Source organism: Littorina saxatilis, unplaced genomic scaffold (genome assembly GCF_037325665.1).
Source record: "Littorina saxatilis isolate snail1 unplaced genomic scaffold, US_GU_Lsax_2.0 SUPER_4_unloc_1, whole genome shotgun sequence".
Lineage (NCBI taxonomy): Eukaryota > Metazoa > Mollusca > Gastropoda > Littorinimorpha > Littorinidae > Littorina > Littorina saxatilis.
In genome coordinates this window covers 137,090-152,693 of record NW_027125696.1, presented here as the reverse complement: position 1 = coordinate 152,693, position 15,604 = coordinate 137,090, and the positions used below count along the sequence as shown (strand labels likewise).

Genomic DNA, 15,604 nt, shown 5'->3' with positions numbered 1-15,604 from the left:
AAAAAAGGGACGCTGTCATGTTACCAAACCTAGAAGGGTTTAACATCAAGACATGAACCTCAACTTTAGTTTTCTCCGTCAAATCTTGTGCAAAATGTCTCCACAACTAGTCCACTAGAGAAACATAGCAAACTCCCCTCCTAAACGTTGTATGCGCGCAAGTGCTTGGTGTAATTTCCGCTGACGTCAAAAACCGAGGTTCAAGTAAATGTCTTGAAATGAACAGCAGCACAACCAAGCAGTATCTAGCCAGGTTTCGTGTCACCACCGTATGGAAGGTGATATATCAAGGCTGCGAACTACAATTGTTAAAAATAAAGGTACTTTTGTTTTGTGGAGGTTTGTTGGTTTCCCACTTACACTCAACGCGTTGGTTGGTATGCGCAGAAATTAGAATGACATGGCATTTGTTTTCAAAAGTGCTGTCAACAAGGTCGATTTTTAACCGACTTCTCAGCAGACTTTTTGGTCGCAATAGGAGTTTTCTCCTCAGGGTATGAAGTTTTGGGTTGTGTAAATTAGGAGACACGAATCTGTACAAGAATAAAGTTGACCGTATCTAGCTGAATTAGACGAAGAAAAGAACACAAAACCAGGTGCATGGTCAGAACTAAAGAGACGAACCTCATCGCCTTCAATTCATTTCTTCTTCTTCTTCTGCGTTCATGGGCTGAAACTCCCACGTACACTCGTGTTTTTTTGCACGAGTGGGTTGTTACGTGTATGACCGTTTGTACCCCACCATTTAGACAGACACACGCCGCTTTCGGTGGAAAATTCATTTCAATTCAAGGAAATAAATAAATAAATAAAGTGTATTTATATTGCGCCTATCCCTTACAAAAAACAAAAATATTTGGCTCTAAGCGCATTACAACATGTGAAGGACTTGGTACAATCAAGTCTGACAAGTACAACAGCACAATATACAGTCGGTCTCTTAGGTAAAAGCAGCTTCGACAGTTAAACACTTCTACTAAAAGATCCTCTAACAATTTACAAACATAGTTAAAGAACATCGAGTTAATAGGAATTAAAAAAAAAAAAAAAAAAAAAGGTTCTTATAATAAAACTATCTAGCGAACGACGAAGAAGAAGAAGAATAAAACTATCAATGTCAATGTATAACAAGTCATTCAACGTAAATGGCCAAAGAACAACAATAAAACAATGGTGATAAAACAGTTATACTCAATGGCTAATAACGAGGCAGAGTTAAATAGTATCGACACAAGATTAAAACAAAACATATTTCTGGAGACGAATTAACAACAATAAAGCAATGGTGATAAAACAGTTTTACTCAATGGCTAATAGCGAGGCAGAATTAAATAGTATCGACACAAGATTTAAACTAAACATATTCCTGGAGACGCATTTAATAATTATACATGTATCAAATAATCAATGTACAAAATACAGCCCTCGCAAGCAACCCGCCCCCAGCCGGCCCACAGCGCGCTACGATGGCAAGCGACCCCTCTCCTTAATGTGGCAAATACTGAACAGTGCACACAACCAATTACTCGCATATACTCGTGTCGCTCACTCGCACACACACACAAACACACACACGGACAACATCGAATCACTCGCACAGGCTAGGGGTTGAAGTATTCCCGGAAGAGGTGTGTTTTTAGAGAGGACTTGAAGGAAGGGAGAGAGGTAGAAAGGCGGACAGACATGGGCAGAGAGTTCCAAATAGAGGGAGCTGTGTAGGTAAAGGCGCGCTTGCCGAAAGCGTTCAGTTTGACGCGTGGGACAACAAGGTGCCCTGCGTCAGCGGATCTGAGGTTGCGTGTGGGGACGTGTGGCTTTAAGAGCGAAGACAGGTAAGAAGGGGCAGAGTCTTGAAGGCTACGGTAACACAGGGTAGCTATTTTATATGTAATGCGTGCTTTGATAAAGGAAAGAGAGAGAGAGAGAGAGAGAGAGAGAGAGAGAGAGAGAGAGAGAGAGAGAGAGAGAGAGAGAGAGAGAGAGAGAGAGAGAGAGAGAGTTGATAGTACACACATATCATTCAACGGTTACGCTGAATGCAAACAACACTATAAAAATGTCATTTTTTGTAACATAACACGTCAATAAACTTAACCTTCAACCTCACTTTCACATTAAACTCGTTCTCCCGCCCACATCACTATCATCCTTTCCCAAACCGGAAGCATCAAATTAAATTTAGAACATCGATTTCAAAAAACGACTCATTACAAAAAAATCCCAATGGACATAAATCACTTTGTTTACAACTCGAATGCGGTGACGGTCATTGATGAAGGTCAAGGTCGCAACGCCTTTCATCGGCTACTGAGACTGGGATCGAGCTGCAGTGATTGGTTCGATGAAGCATGTGTCGTTAAATTTCTTTGTTTTCGAAGAGAGTGGGGGGGGGGGGGGGGCAGGGGGAGGGGTGTAGGAGCGCTTAGAGGGGACTGATAAGCTCATAAAGGATTGCTAACCTTGAATTTTCATTTTTTGGACATCATATTGCCTCCTTAAAGGCAGCAGAACATAAAACTGTGCTTCTTGACAGTAAAATTAGTTGCCGGTTAGAATTAATTCGCAGCACAAAAATCCGTTCAGAAACTTATAGACGACATACTCTTCCAAACTAGCGACGAAACATGAGCATTCCCTGTGTTCTGATTCAAGCGGGGAAGACAATTTAAATCGGAAGCTATGCCATTACATGTTGTTTCGGCGAGCCTAGTAGAGTGACACCAACATCTGTCATGTAAGGTTTCGCGGGTCTTCTCCGAAAATGGACTTGGTGACCGAGATATCTTGTAACCAGCCCAACTCAGTCCTGGGATAAGAAGGATCACTCCGTAGTTTCTCCCTAACCCCTTGCACCCCTCCCCCACAGAAAAAAACCCAAAAAACCCTAACCGGCCTTGCACCCCTAACCTCGGGAAAAAAAAAACCGAAGCAAAGAAAACAAACAAACAAACAAAACGAAGAAGAAAAAAAAGATGCACGAGGGACCAACAAGAGGTTCTCATTCCCTGAGGTTTCCAAAATAAACAAAATAAAAAAATCTCTTTCAGGAAATACTTTTTCAAAGATGTGAATGTGTCATTGTGACAACTTTGATGGACATAAGAATAAAACAACCGCACATGACACGAGTCATCCCGCTCTTCCTCATGTTCATGGAGTCATGACCTCTCTGTCTGTCTTGTCTCTCGCTCTCTCTCACTGAAACCCCCCCCCCCCCCCCTCCTCGTCCATGTACAAACTTGCCTAATTTTAAAAATCAACCAATAGTCGTACTGAGAAGAGAAATAAAGAAAGAAAGAAAGAAAACAAAGTAACTAAGAAGAAAAAAGAAAAGACCAAAAAAAGAGATTTGTTTAATGCACAAACACATGCACACACACATTCACACAAACACAGATAAACACGCGCACAAACACACGTGTATGTGTGTGTGCGTGCGTGCGTGCGTGCGTGTGTGCGTGAGCGCGTGTGCATGAATGCGTACGTGCATGCGTACGTGCATGCGAGCGAGCGTGCGTGTGTCTGTCTGTCTTTGTCTTCGTCTGTTTGTTTATTTTGAGAGTGCATGTCCCTGTTGGTCACTTTTAGCAATTAATCCCATGGCATAATTATGTCAGTCTGGAATGTGCCAAAATGCACGCCTAGCACTGCGCTGTACAACTTGAGCACATGTCATTGAACTGCAGTAATTCTACCATGGGACCATACATAAGCTGTTATTAAATTCAACGACCTCAATACAAAGTCTCTGCAAGCCTTCACAACATATGACACGGCGTGTACGTTAGTCATTAAAGTGTGCATTCCTTCAAGAATGCTCGCCAGGCTAAAACGGTCACTTGCTTGTGTTGTGAGCAAGCCCTGAGGTATCCGTGCCAAGAAATCGGCCGGAAAACGGTGAGTGACGTTCTTGCATGGGAGAGGTCGTTATGGGAAGATTTGTGGTGGTTGTCCTTGGGGTCCGAAGTAGACTTTTGCATTCTGCAGCTTATGTGCATACGGAGGTGACTTTGCAAGCCTTCAGTCTGGAGGTGCAGAGTCTGGAACAGTGGGGGCACTGGAAGTCAGTTGTAGTCACTGTCAGTGTTGCGATGTGGCGTTCTTTTCTCGCAGCAAAAAAGTTTCTAAAAGGCGGGCCTTTTGTTCTTGAGAGGGGTCATTATGGGAAGTTTTACTGCATAATTATATCTAAGTAGCAACTTATGACCTCAACATTAATTCCCCCTCCACTTCACAGTCGGGGGAACAGTTTCAATGTTGCTACCTACCTGCGGCAGTAACACAGTGGAGACCGGCCGCGGTCCTATAAAAACCAGTGGAGACAAATCGTATCAGCGGGCCAGCAGTTGGGCACCTTGTCAATAATTTAAAGAGAAATCAAGGCTTTCTCGATATTGGGGTACTGTTTCCCAGCACGTACACCTGCTTTTAACCGGTATTAATCAAATGTGGCTCTGATTTTATCACGTTTAAACATCATTTGGATGAAACAAACACTCGATTTTATCGTCCCATCCCCCCAGATTACGTATGTGGACCCCACCTATACTAAGGTGATACAAAGTACTCGATTTTATCCAATCTTAACAGATCTATTTAAAATATCTTATCACCCCCACTCCCGTCATCCTCCCGTTTTTAACCAGCTCCCCCTATCGTAGAAACATGGACTGGGTGGCCGAGTGGTAACGCACTTGCGCTCGGAAGCGAGAGGTTGCGAGTTCGACCCTGGGTCAGGGCGTTAGCAATTTTCTCCCCCCTTTCCTAACCTAGGTGGTGGGTTCAAGTGCTAGTCTTTCGGATGAGACGAAAAACCGAGGTCCCTTAGTGTACACTACATTGGGGTGTGCACGTTAAAGATCCCACGATTGACAAAAGGGTCTTTCCTGGCAAAATCGTATTGGCATAGATAAAAATGTCCACCAAACTACCCGTGTGACTTGGAATAATAGGCCGTGAAAAGTAGGATATGCGCCGAAATGGCTGCGATCTGCTGGCCGATGTGAATGCGTGATGTATTGTGTAAAAAAAAAATCCATCTCACACGGCATAAATAAATCCCTGCGCCTTGAATATGTGCGCGATATAAATTGCATAAAATAACAAGTCGCGTAAGGCGAAAATACAATATTTAGTCAAGTAGCTGCCATTTTTCAGCAAGACCGTATACTCGTAGAATCGTCAGTCCACCGCTCATGGCAAAGGCAGTGAAATTGACAAGAAGAGCGGGGTAGTTGTTGCGCTAAGAAGGATAGCACGCTTTTCTGTACCTCTCTTTGTTTTAACTTTCTGAGCGTGTTTTTAATCCAAACATATCATATCTATATGTTTTTGGAATCAGGAACCGACAAGGAATAAGATGAAAGTGTTTTTAAATTGATTTGGACAATTTAATTTTGATAATAATTTTTATATATTTAATTTTCAGAGCTTGTTTTTAATCCGAATATAACATATTTATATGTTTTTGGAATCAGCAAATGATGGACAATAAGATAAACGTAAATTTGGATCGTTTTATACATTTTTATTTTTTTTTACAATTTTCAGATTTTTAATGACCAAAGTCATTAATTAATTTTTAAGCCACCAAGCTGAAATGCAATACCGAAGTCCGGGCTTCGTCGAAGATTACTTGACCAAAATTTCAACCAATTTGGTTGAAAAATGAGGGCGTGACAGTGCCGCCTCAACTTTCACGAAAAGCCGGATATGACGTCATCAAAGACATGTATCAAAAAAATGAAAAAAACGTATGGGGATTTCATACCCAGGAACTCTCATGTCAAATTTCATAAAGATCGGTCCAGTAGTTTAGTCTGAATCGCTCTACACACACACACAGACACACACACACACACGCACACACGCACATACACCACGACCCTCGTTTCGATTCCCCCTCGATGTTAAAATATTTAGTCAAAACTTGACTAAATATAAAAATTAAACAAGAAGGGCAAAGCCCATACGACTCACATGCTTGACCTTGACCTTTACATGACCTTGACCTTCAGTTAAACCTAGCAATGACATCATACACTAAGAACTGCTTTACACATTTTTCCTACCAAAATACATGTGACCTTGACCCAAGGTCATGCAACACAAAGCTGTTAATTCAAGACATAGGAAGTACAATGGTGCTTATTGGCTCTTTCTACCATGAGATATGGTCACTTTTAGTGGTTCACTACCTTATTTTGGTCACATTTCATAAGGGTCAAAGTGACCTTGACCTTGATCATATGTGACCAAATGTGTCTCATGATGAAAGCATAACATGTGCCCCACATAATTTTTAAGTTTGAAACAGTTATCTTCCATAGTTCAGGGTCAAGGTCACTTCAAAATATGTATACAATACAACTTTGAAGAGCTCCTGTGACCTTGACCTTGAAGCAAGGTAAACCAAACTGGTATCAAAAGATGGGGCTTACTTTGCCCTATATATCTTATATAGGTGAGGTATTAAATCTCAAAAACTTCAGAGAAAATGGGAAAAATGTGAAAAATAGCTGTTTTTTAGACAACATTTATGGCCCCTGCAACCTTGACCTTGAAGCAAGGTCAAAATGCTATGTATGTTTTTTGGGGCCTTGTCATCATACACCATCTTGCCAAATTTGGTACTGATAGACTGAATAGTGTCCAAGAAATATCCAACGTTAAAGTTTTCCGGACGGCCGACGGACGGACGGACGGACGGACGACTCGGGTGAGTACATAGACTCACTTTTGCTTCGCATGTGAGTCAATTAAAAAAAATCCCTGCGCTTAGAACTGTACCCACGGAATACGCGCGATATAAGCCTCATATTTATTGATTGATAAACCAAATCATGTCCAAGATAGGCAATTTAGACCTGACGGACAGTAATTATAGCCCCCTTAATTTCCTTCCTTCGTATCAGCGTATCATCAACTCATGTCCCTAAAAGGAAAATTCCTCTGAGAACGTTAAGGACCCCCTAGTTAGTCGCATCAGCCAGTGCCATGAGATGAACCGTTGCCCGGTTTAATTGGGCTTACAAAACATGGTCAACAGTAACTTATAGTTGAGAGTTTTACTTTCGAGTGCACCACAGATGTGAAAATGCCAATCGTGATATATCTTTCCTTTTTTCAAAGAGTCTATCAAGCAGAATGCATTGATGTCGACCCCTTTCTTTCTGAGATGAAGCTTCGCATGACTACCATTAGGCAGTGAAATTAGGTCATCGCGTTGTTTGGATGATTGTGTTTGACACGAAAAACGCTTTTTCACAGGACGCCAGTGTGTGTTCTTGCGTCCGTTCAACATGTAAACGATCAGCAAAAAGTGTATACCCCAGACCCTGTTTTGCACTTGGGAGCTAGTTAGTTAGTTAGCTGTTGCTTTTCGGGTCCAGCGGACCATAATAGGCCAAATCAGGACCCCGCACTTGGGAGTATTCTCAAACAAACTTGGTGCATTTTCAGAAAAATGAGCGTACACCTCACTGCATTTGAACATCCATGATATAAACATGCTTCACACGCGTCTGTCGCACCGTTAATTAAGTTTACCAATACATTTCAATCAATCAATCAATCAATGAGTCTTATATCGCGCATATTCCGTGGGTACAGTTCTAGGCGCTCTGCAGTGATGCCGTGTGAGATGAAATTTTATACGGACAGTAGATTGCAGCCATTTCGGCGCATATTTACCTTTCACGGCCTATTATTCCAAGTCACACGGGTATAGGTAGACAATTATTAACTGTGCCTAAGCAATTTTGCCAGGAAAGACCCTTTTGTCAATCGTGGGATCTTTAACGTGCACAGCCAATGTAGTGTACACGGGGGGAGGTTCGGACACCGAAGAGAGTCTGCACACAAAGTTGACTCTGTGAAATAAATTTCCGCCGAACCTGGGATCGAACTCACGCTGACAGCGGCCAACTGAATACAAATCCAGCGCGCTACCAAGTGAGCTATATCCCCGCCCCATTTAAAACAAATACGTCTTGCAATGTTTTCTGACAAAATCATGTGTCAAAATACTGGTTCGGCTTCGAGTTGCGCTTGTGAAGAAAAGTCGTCTGGGAATTTTTCTCGTCGTATCTTTTTCCACTGACCGTACTGATCGTACTCTAGACAATTATGCGTACAAAATACGGCGAAATCGTATTGGTTCCCAGGTCTGAATTACCCCGTCACCCCCTCCCCCCCCCCCCCCCCTTCTGCCCCAGCCTGTCCCTTGTCCCTTGTCAAGTTGACAGCCCCCCCCCCCCCCATCCCCTAATTTTTGTCAATCTTCTATCTCCAACACCAACAAGGACCATTCGTCTTCAGTGGGCTACCAGAGTAATATAATCTGATTATAATAGCCGACAACGTTACGTGCCAGCGTGCCGGGTGCTTCATTGTTAGCGCTGACACCCCTCCTCTGACAGGGTGACGCAGAAAGTAACTAAACCAGACAGGCTTGCGTCGCAGAGAGAGAGAGAGAGAGAGAGAGAGAGAGAGAGAGAGGGAGGGAGGGAGAGGGAGAGGGAGAGGGAGAGAGAGACAGAGACAGAGACAGAGAGACGGGGAGAGACAGAGACAGAGGGAACGCAGACACATTCAACCACCTATGTGTCAAATGTACAGAGTGCGGAAAGAGACATACTGACACCGAACCCGTTGACACTAACTGAACTGACAGGACTGAGATAACCTCACACACATGTCGGCGCACAGACCAATGACAGATCCCTTCAGTTAATTTCGTGTCAATGCTATCACTCTCTTCCCTGCAGAACCCACACCTTCCCCCAACGCAGTCAACACCCCTTTGCAACCTCTCTTCTGAAGTCATTGTGTGAATACTGTCCCCAAGTCTCGTCCTTTCCTGTGATCTCGTGTCAATGACCTTTCAATTTCCCCACGATTATGACAGTTCTCTTTCTACCGTCGCTCGAATGTGTTAATATTGCCATTGTAACGGCTAATTTTGATATATTATATATATTTTCTCGACATGTCTGTTATCGTTTGATAACAGCCAGCATAATAGAAATAACTAATAATAACTGGTTTCTTCTTTCTATATCACCCTCCTAGCTTCTCTCAATACTCTGACGACACATATAATATCTGACGACATTTTATATCCCATTAATAGGGTTATTTGGAACTGTGTGGATATCGCCCCTATAACTGGATACCGCCCTCCCAACTTCACTCATTCCTATGACAGTACCCATATCCTTCTTCGGAAATTGTGTGAATGTCGCCTCTATGGCTGGTGTCTTCATTTGATTTTGTGTCAATGATATGAGCTGGGTACTTTACAAATCCTATGAACATATCTGGGGTAATTTGAAAATCTCTGAATATCGCCACCATGACTGCATTTGATTTTGTGTTGACTGGGTGGCCGAGTGGTAACGCACTTGCGCTCGGAAGCGAGAGGTTGCGAGTTCGACCCTGGGTCAGGGCGTTAGCAATTTTCTCCCCCCTTTCCTAACCTAGGTGGTGGGTTCAAGTGCTAGTCTTTCGGATGAGACGAAAAACCGAGGTCCCTTCGTGTACACTACATTGGGGTGTGCACGTTAAAGATCCCACGATTGACAAAAGGGTCTTTCCTGGCAAAATTGTATAGGCATAGATAAAAATGTCCACCAAAATACCTGTGTGACTTGGAATAATAGGCCGTGAAAAGTAGGATATGCGCCGAAATGGCTGCGATCTGCTGGCCGATGTGAATGCGTGATGTATTGTGTAAAAAAATTCAATCTCACACGGCATAAATAAATCCCTGCGCCTTGAATATGTGCGCGATATAAATTGCATACCAACAAAAAACCAAAAAAATAAATCCCTGCGCTTAGAACTGTACCCACGGAATACGCGCGATATAAGCCTCATATTGATTGTGTCATTGACACAGGAGCTTGTATCCAACCGCTGGTCGATCATTATTTACTCCTGCATGCCTATTATTTACTGCTGCATTCTTACCCTTTCTACTACTATTTATTATATAGTAGTAGGAAGGAGACTCTAGGGAATAAGGAGTAAATAATGATCGACCGGCGATTGGATACAAGCTCCTGTGGTCAATGATATCAGAATAACAATCGCTGCGACTATAATATTATATTATATTGCTATTTCATATGTTACGTGGATTTCCATTGGTCAATTGGGCAAAACTGAGCTCAGTGCAAAAGTGATATCGACGACATTTCCGTCGATATCAGTTTTGATATCGACGACCTCTTTATTGCTTCCCCACTTCAAAAACAAAAACACCTACATTTAAAAACAAACAAATATATATGAAAATGTAATTATCCCAGAATTTAGTTGAGCAAGTGACTAAAGACTTTTTGAAAGGAAAGACATTTTAAAATACTGAAAAGTACAAGAAAAGAGTGAACAAAAAGAAATAATAATCAGAGGGAGGGATATGGAACAGCCAAAACTAAGACAAATACTAAGACAAATTAGCAATATATCTAACATTGACTGACTGTGTGATGATATCTTCTGCTATTGGTCTGTTTCGACAGTGATATCAAAATCTCGACCTCCGGTCTCGATTTTGATATCACTGTCTCAACAGACCATAGCAGAAGATATCATCACACAGTCCCGTCAATATTGGGTAGTATTTCTGAGGTAATTTAAATTCTCTCAATATCGCCCCAAACGGCTGGTGCCAGCTCGGTACTTCACAATTTCTCTGACGTGACGATGTGCCATTTCTAACGTCATTTGAAATTCTCTAAATACGATTTCTATGTTTGATTTTTGCGTCAATGATATCTGCTAGGTCCTGCTCGGCCACCCATTTTGCTCCTCCCATTTCCATCCCCTCCCCCTCCCCTAATCCTTCTGCGGTCTTCTTGAAAGAGGGTGAAAATCACCCCTATACCATCTGTCAACCTTCAGCCCATGAATTGAAGCACCCTCTTCTCTGTCACCTGCATGGACATTTTCTGTCGTATTTTTCCTCACCCTCAACTTTAATGCTGGAGTCTTCATTTCTTAAGAGTGAACTGTATTTTGATCTCCTGGTGTTTGTTTGTTTGTCTGTTTGTCTGTATTTCTGTCCGTCCGTCGCCTGTCCGTCCGTCTGTCTCGGGATGCCTGCGTGCACGCTCCACGGCAAAGCATGATACCATCTCATTTTTCACAAGCACAATAGTGTTCTCTTCAAATTAGGATCGCACCACATACCCGGCTGCTTTCCTTCCCTCCCGCTTCTCCACCCCCCCCTCCCTTCCCCCGCCCCACCCAAACACCACCACCACCCTCACGTTCCCCATCACCGTTCACACTCTTTCACACTATCTCTGCCCTGTCTTTGAACTAGTCATCAAACCCTCTCAACATAATTATCTCATCATTGGCACCTCCAGGTCATGCTGACATGTTCAAATTCAACAATGACTTCGCGAGCAGCATCGCAACCACCCTACCGCTCATGTCATGCCAGATATGTTGATGATTCAGGTCAATTCGAGTTTTTAAGCCCTCCTCCCAAGCCCCATCCCCACCCTCGCCCAGTCAGCTGACCAATCACCCTGCAGATGAAGAGAACTTCGTAAGGGACAGCAGCTCTGAATATGATTCAGGATAAACTGAACCGACTACATTACAAGTGACCTTTTGCGATAATGAACTCGTTGGCTCACGAAGTGTAGCCTATGCGATCGTAACTTTGTCTGTCTGTGCGTTTGTGCGTTTGTGCGTGTGTGTGTGCGTGTGTGTGTGTGTTTGTGCGTGTGTATGTCTGTGGTAGAAACTTTAACATTTCCGAGTCTATGTGTGAGTGGTTATCCAAGACTATGGATAAAGCTCGCATAAGATTACGTCACGGTCAAAAGTGTTTGACGTCAATTAATGCATCATGACGGCATTCCTCCCTGTAGTCTTTCTCTCTCGCGTGGTGTGTGTGGTCTCGGTCATTGTTATTTTGAGCGGGCCGAGACTATTTGGCAGTCGTGTCCCTGAAAGTAGGCTACATGCAGACAGACAGATCTAGATCTAGTGTCTCTCTTTCTTGCACAGTGTCACCTAAGCTTACTGTGTGTGTGGGTGTGTATGTGTGACGGAGTGATTGAGTTTGTGTTACTGTTTGTCTATTTCTTACGTGAGCCTTGAAGGCTTCGCCTCTTGTTTTGTATTTGTTTTCGTTTTTTGGTATTGACACAGATTGTGTTCGATAATTCAAACTAAGTTTTCCTTGTTGTTTTTCTCCTTTTTTTTCTTTTTTCAAAAAATGTGTCGCATTGATCATATCCCGCCATGGAATTTCAGGCATGTTTATGTGAGCACTTATCATAAGTTTTAAACTTGTTGTGCTCCTTCTTAATGATGTTGTTATATTCTCATGTGTCTGTTTACGAATAAAATACTTTTAAACAACAACAAAAAATTAACTCGTTATATATCTCCTTCCGACGATCACGTCATTCACGATTGTGAGTGTGATGAAACACAGCCTCAGCAAAATGTGTTGGTTTCTTTGTTTGTTTGCTTAAGGTACCAAGCTACACAGTGAAAATGCCAAAATGGTTTGAAAAAATGTGCTGGTAGATTTTGAGATTTTGGTATATTTGTGTTTATTGATACCTTTTCTATCCGATTCTGACAATTTTATTATCATCTAAAGCATTTTTTATGCATAAACAGGCTCATTTTGAACACTTGGGTATCGTAGTTTTGCTTACGTTCACCCAAAAAACATCAAAATGACGTTAGTTTGGTGCTTAGTTACGCAAATAACAACTCATGCTTGGCGCACGCCTGTGTTCGTTGTTATCTCCCCTATCTCATACATCAACACCGGGCACTGAGCCAGCCAGCGCCAAGCCACAACTAGAGGGTTTTGAGGCCTTGTCTCGCGACAAAATTTCCGACAATGACCTAATATGGAAACTCGGTTTGAAACGAAGCCTTGTGATTGGCCGAGAGCTTTCGGGCATCTACTTCGACCTTCGGGGACACGACTTCCGCCACTCCCGCCTCGTTGAAAGTTTGCCTTTTTTGCGACATCATTCCAACAAAATGAGCAATATCAACGAAAAAACACAAAAGCGAAAACCAACAAAGAAATTATGGGGAGGAGGAAAGCGTTCTCGACGCCAGCACAGCAAGAAAGCAGCGCAGGCACGCTGGCAATCAAATGATCCGGATAAACAAGTGCTCGAGACTGAAGAACAAGAAGGATTTGGTGTGATTGAACACACTCGTTTGCTCATGGCGATGGTGAAATTCCCAGCTCTCACAACCTTCATGCTGGTCAAAACATTGTACAAAATGGGCAACCGAATGAAGAATGTTCTGCCAGGAAGAAGATGGGCTTGATGAAAGAGTATATCGACCCGGCAAACGACAACATCGTAGCAGACGACACAGATTCCAATGAGCGATGCTTCATGGATCTGTGGACACTGAAGGGGTTGTTTTCTGCAGTGGCATGCCAGGATTATGGAGGGAGTCTTGATGTCGCCTTTGGTGACACAATGGGCTATTCTAGAGATTCGACTTGCCTGTCAGGTATGTACAATGTATTTTTGTGTACAGTGCATGAAGTTGAACATTGGATGATTGGGGTTATGTTTGTTTTCACTGTGTGTGATGTGTGCATGGGATGAATGCACATTGCATGTATGTGTCATTTGTATGTCCATTGAAAGCATATATATATATGCAGTTTGTGTGTGTTGTGACTCCTGCGCGTTGTATTGTTGGTTATAAATACAGGACGTCAGAAGCGTTCATGTTCTTATCTCTTCTTTTCTGAATTTATATATTGCTTGTATTTGGAAGTAATTTGTTTACATTCTGATATTTTTCAGAGCTGTCCTTTTACTCATCAGCAGTATTCCTGCCAGCGGATCCGGGGGAGCGCTGATGTCACTGTGGGCTTTGAAGTGAACGATTCCATGGTGATGTGTTTCAACGAGCTGGGATGTGGTGAAGCTGCGATGAGAAAATTCTCTGCCATCATGCGCATACCTGGATTTGCACATAGAACCTATCGTCTATCCAAGAAGGTCGGTAATGCACATTCACAAGTTACTGCGAATGTTCTAAATGCGGCAGTGGCAGCTGTGCGGCGTACATACGCTGATGCCAATGATGACTTTGATGCCAATGAAGAGAACGACAATGATGACACCGGTGACAGTACTAATAGTAGTGATGTTGACAGTGTTGCTAGTCATGATCTTAGTCATGATCTTGCAGGCGATGATCATGTGATGATGCATAGTGATTCTAACATCAGCAGTGTTGAACTAGGTGATTCTGACAGTGACCGTGGTAACTTTGGTGATCACAATTCTGACTGGTTCTAGTGATGAGGATGATAATGATGCCATTGATAATGATTTTGTTGATGTATGGGTGTCTTTTGACGGTACATGGCACAAAAGAGGATTTACATCTAATTATGGGGTGGGTATTGTGATTGATGTTCACACTGGTCTTGTGTTCGACTTTATAGTGTTGTCAAAATACTGTCATGCATGTGCTCTAAATAAAAAAGAAACATGACTGATGAAGAAAGGGAAGAATGGAAGAGAGAGCATAGGCCACAGTGCTCCAAGGACTATGAGGGATCTTCAAAGGGGATGGAAAAGGAGGCCGCTCTGCAGATGTGGGGGCGGTCCATTCGGAAGAATCGCATGAGGTACACTTACATGTTGTCAGATGGTGATTCTGTGGCATTCAAGGCTGTGTGTGATGCCAACTTTTATCCAGTGAAAAAGCTTGAGTGCATCAATCACTGTGATAAGAGAATGGGAACTGCCCTAAGAAAAAAGGCAAAAGAAGAGAAGCTTGGGGGTCGCCGCCACAGTGCACTGACAGCCAAAACATGCAATATTCTTCAATCGTACTACCGCAATGCTATTGTAAAGAATCTAAATAAGCCAGAAGAGATGAAGGAGGCTATCTGGGCTTCATTCATGCACTGCATGAGCACAGATGATAATCCGCAGCACGAAAAGTGCCCACACGGACCCGATTCGTGGTGCTTTTTCAATAAGGCTGTCGTCAGCGGTGTGCCGCCACCTCCCCACAAGCAGAATGTTGCAGAGGCTATCAGGCCTATATATGATAGGATGAGCCACAACACATTGCTGGAGAAAATCCAGCATGGTCGCACGCAAAACGCTAATGAGTGTGTAAATGGTCAAATCTGGGCGCGGTGTCCAAAGACGATTCATGTGGGTGCGGGATGTGTGAACGCTGCAGTATCACACTTCAATCAGGGCTGCTCACACTTGTCCCAGGTTCTGGGAGAACTTGGAGTGTCACCAGGAGTGAACCTTCAGCAATTTGAGACCAGGCAAGATCTAACGAGGTGTAAAAGGGGGGATTTGTTTGGTCAGGTGGAAATAAAGCGCGCGCGCAGAGCCAAGGGTCAAGCCAAAAGAACAAATGTTATCCAGATAGAAAGGCAGGAAGGACCAACAAATGGCCCAGGACTGCTTGCTGATAAAGAATAATTGTGCCAGAAATGTCAAACTTGTGTCCAGTCCTTCTTTTTGTAAAATAAATAGTTGGCTTTCACGTTTTAGCGTTTTTCTCATTTCGCACATTTTTTTAGTGTTTGCAGTGCTATATCTATGGA

General features: G+C 42.9%; 2 protein-coding genes across 3 annotated transcripts in view; one reads left to right on the top strand and one right to left on the bottom strand.

Moving 5' to 3' along the window:
- Positions 1-15,604, bottom strand: part of LOC138954128 (sestrin-1-like) — a 170,339-nt gene that overhangs the window by 46,007 nt on the left and 108,728 nt on the right. The gene's annotated exons all lie outside the window — the stretch shown is intronic.
- LOC138954129 (uncharacterized) overlaps positions 12,998-15,604 on the top strand; it is a 2,868-nt gene continuing 261 nt past the window's right edge. The window contains exons 1-2 of one of the 2 annotated variants that reach the window (XM_070326033.1): positions 12,998-13,521; positions 13,824-15,604. The exon at positions 13,824-15,604 is cut by the window's right edge and continues 261 nt beyond it. In XM_070326033.1, the coding sequence (XP_070182134.1) occupies positions 14,520-15,479 (960 nt within the window). In that variant the 5' untranslated portion in view covers positions 12,998-13,521; positions 13,824-14,519 and the 3' untranslated portion in view covers positions 15,480-15,604. The remainder of the gene's footprint in view (positions 13,522-13,823) is intronic. The other variant, XM_070326034.1, reaches the window with a different exon arrangement.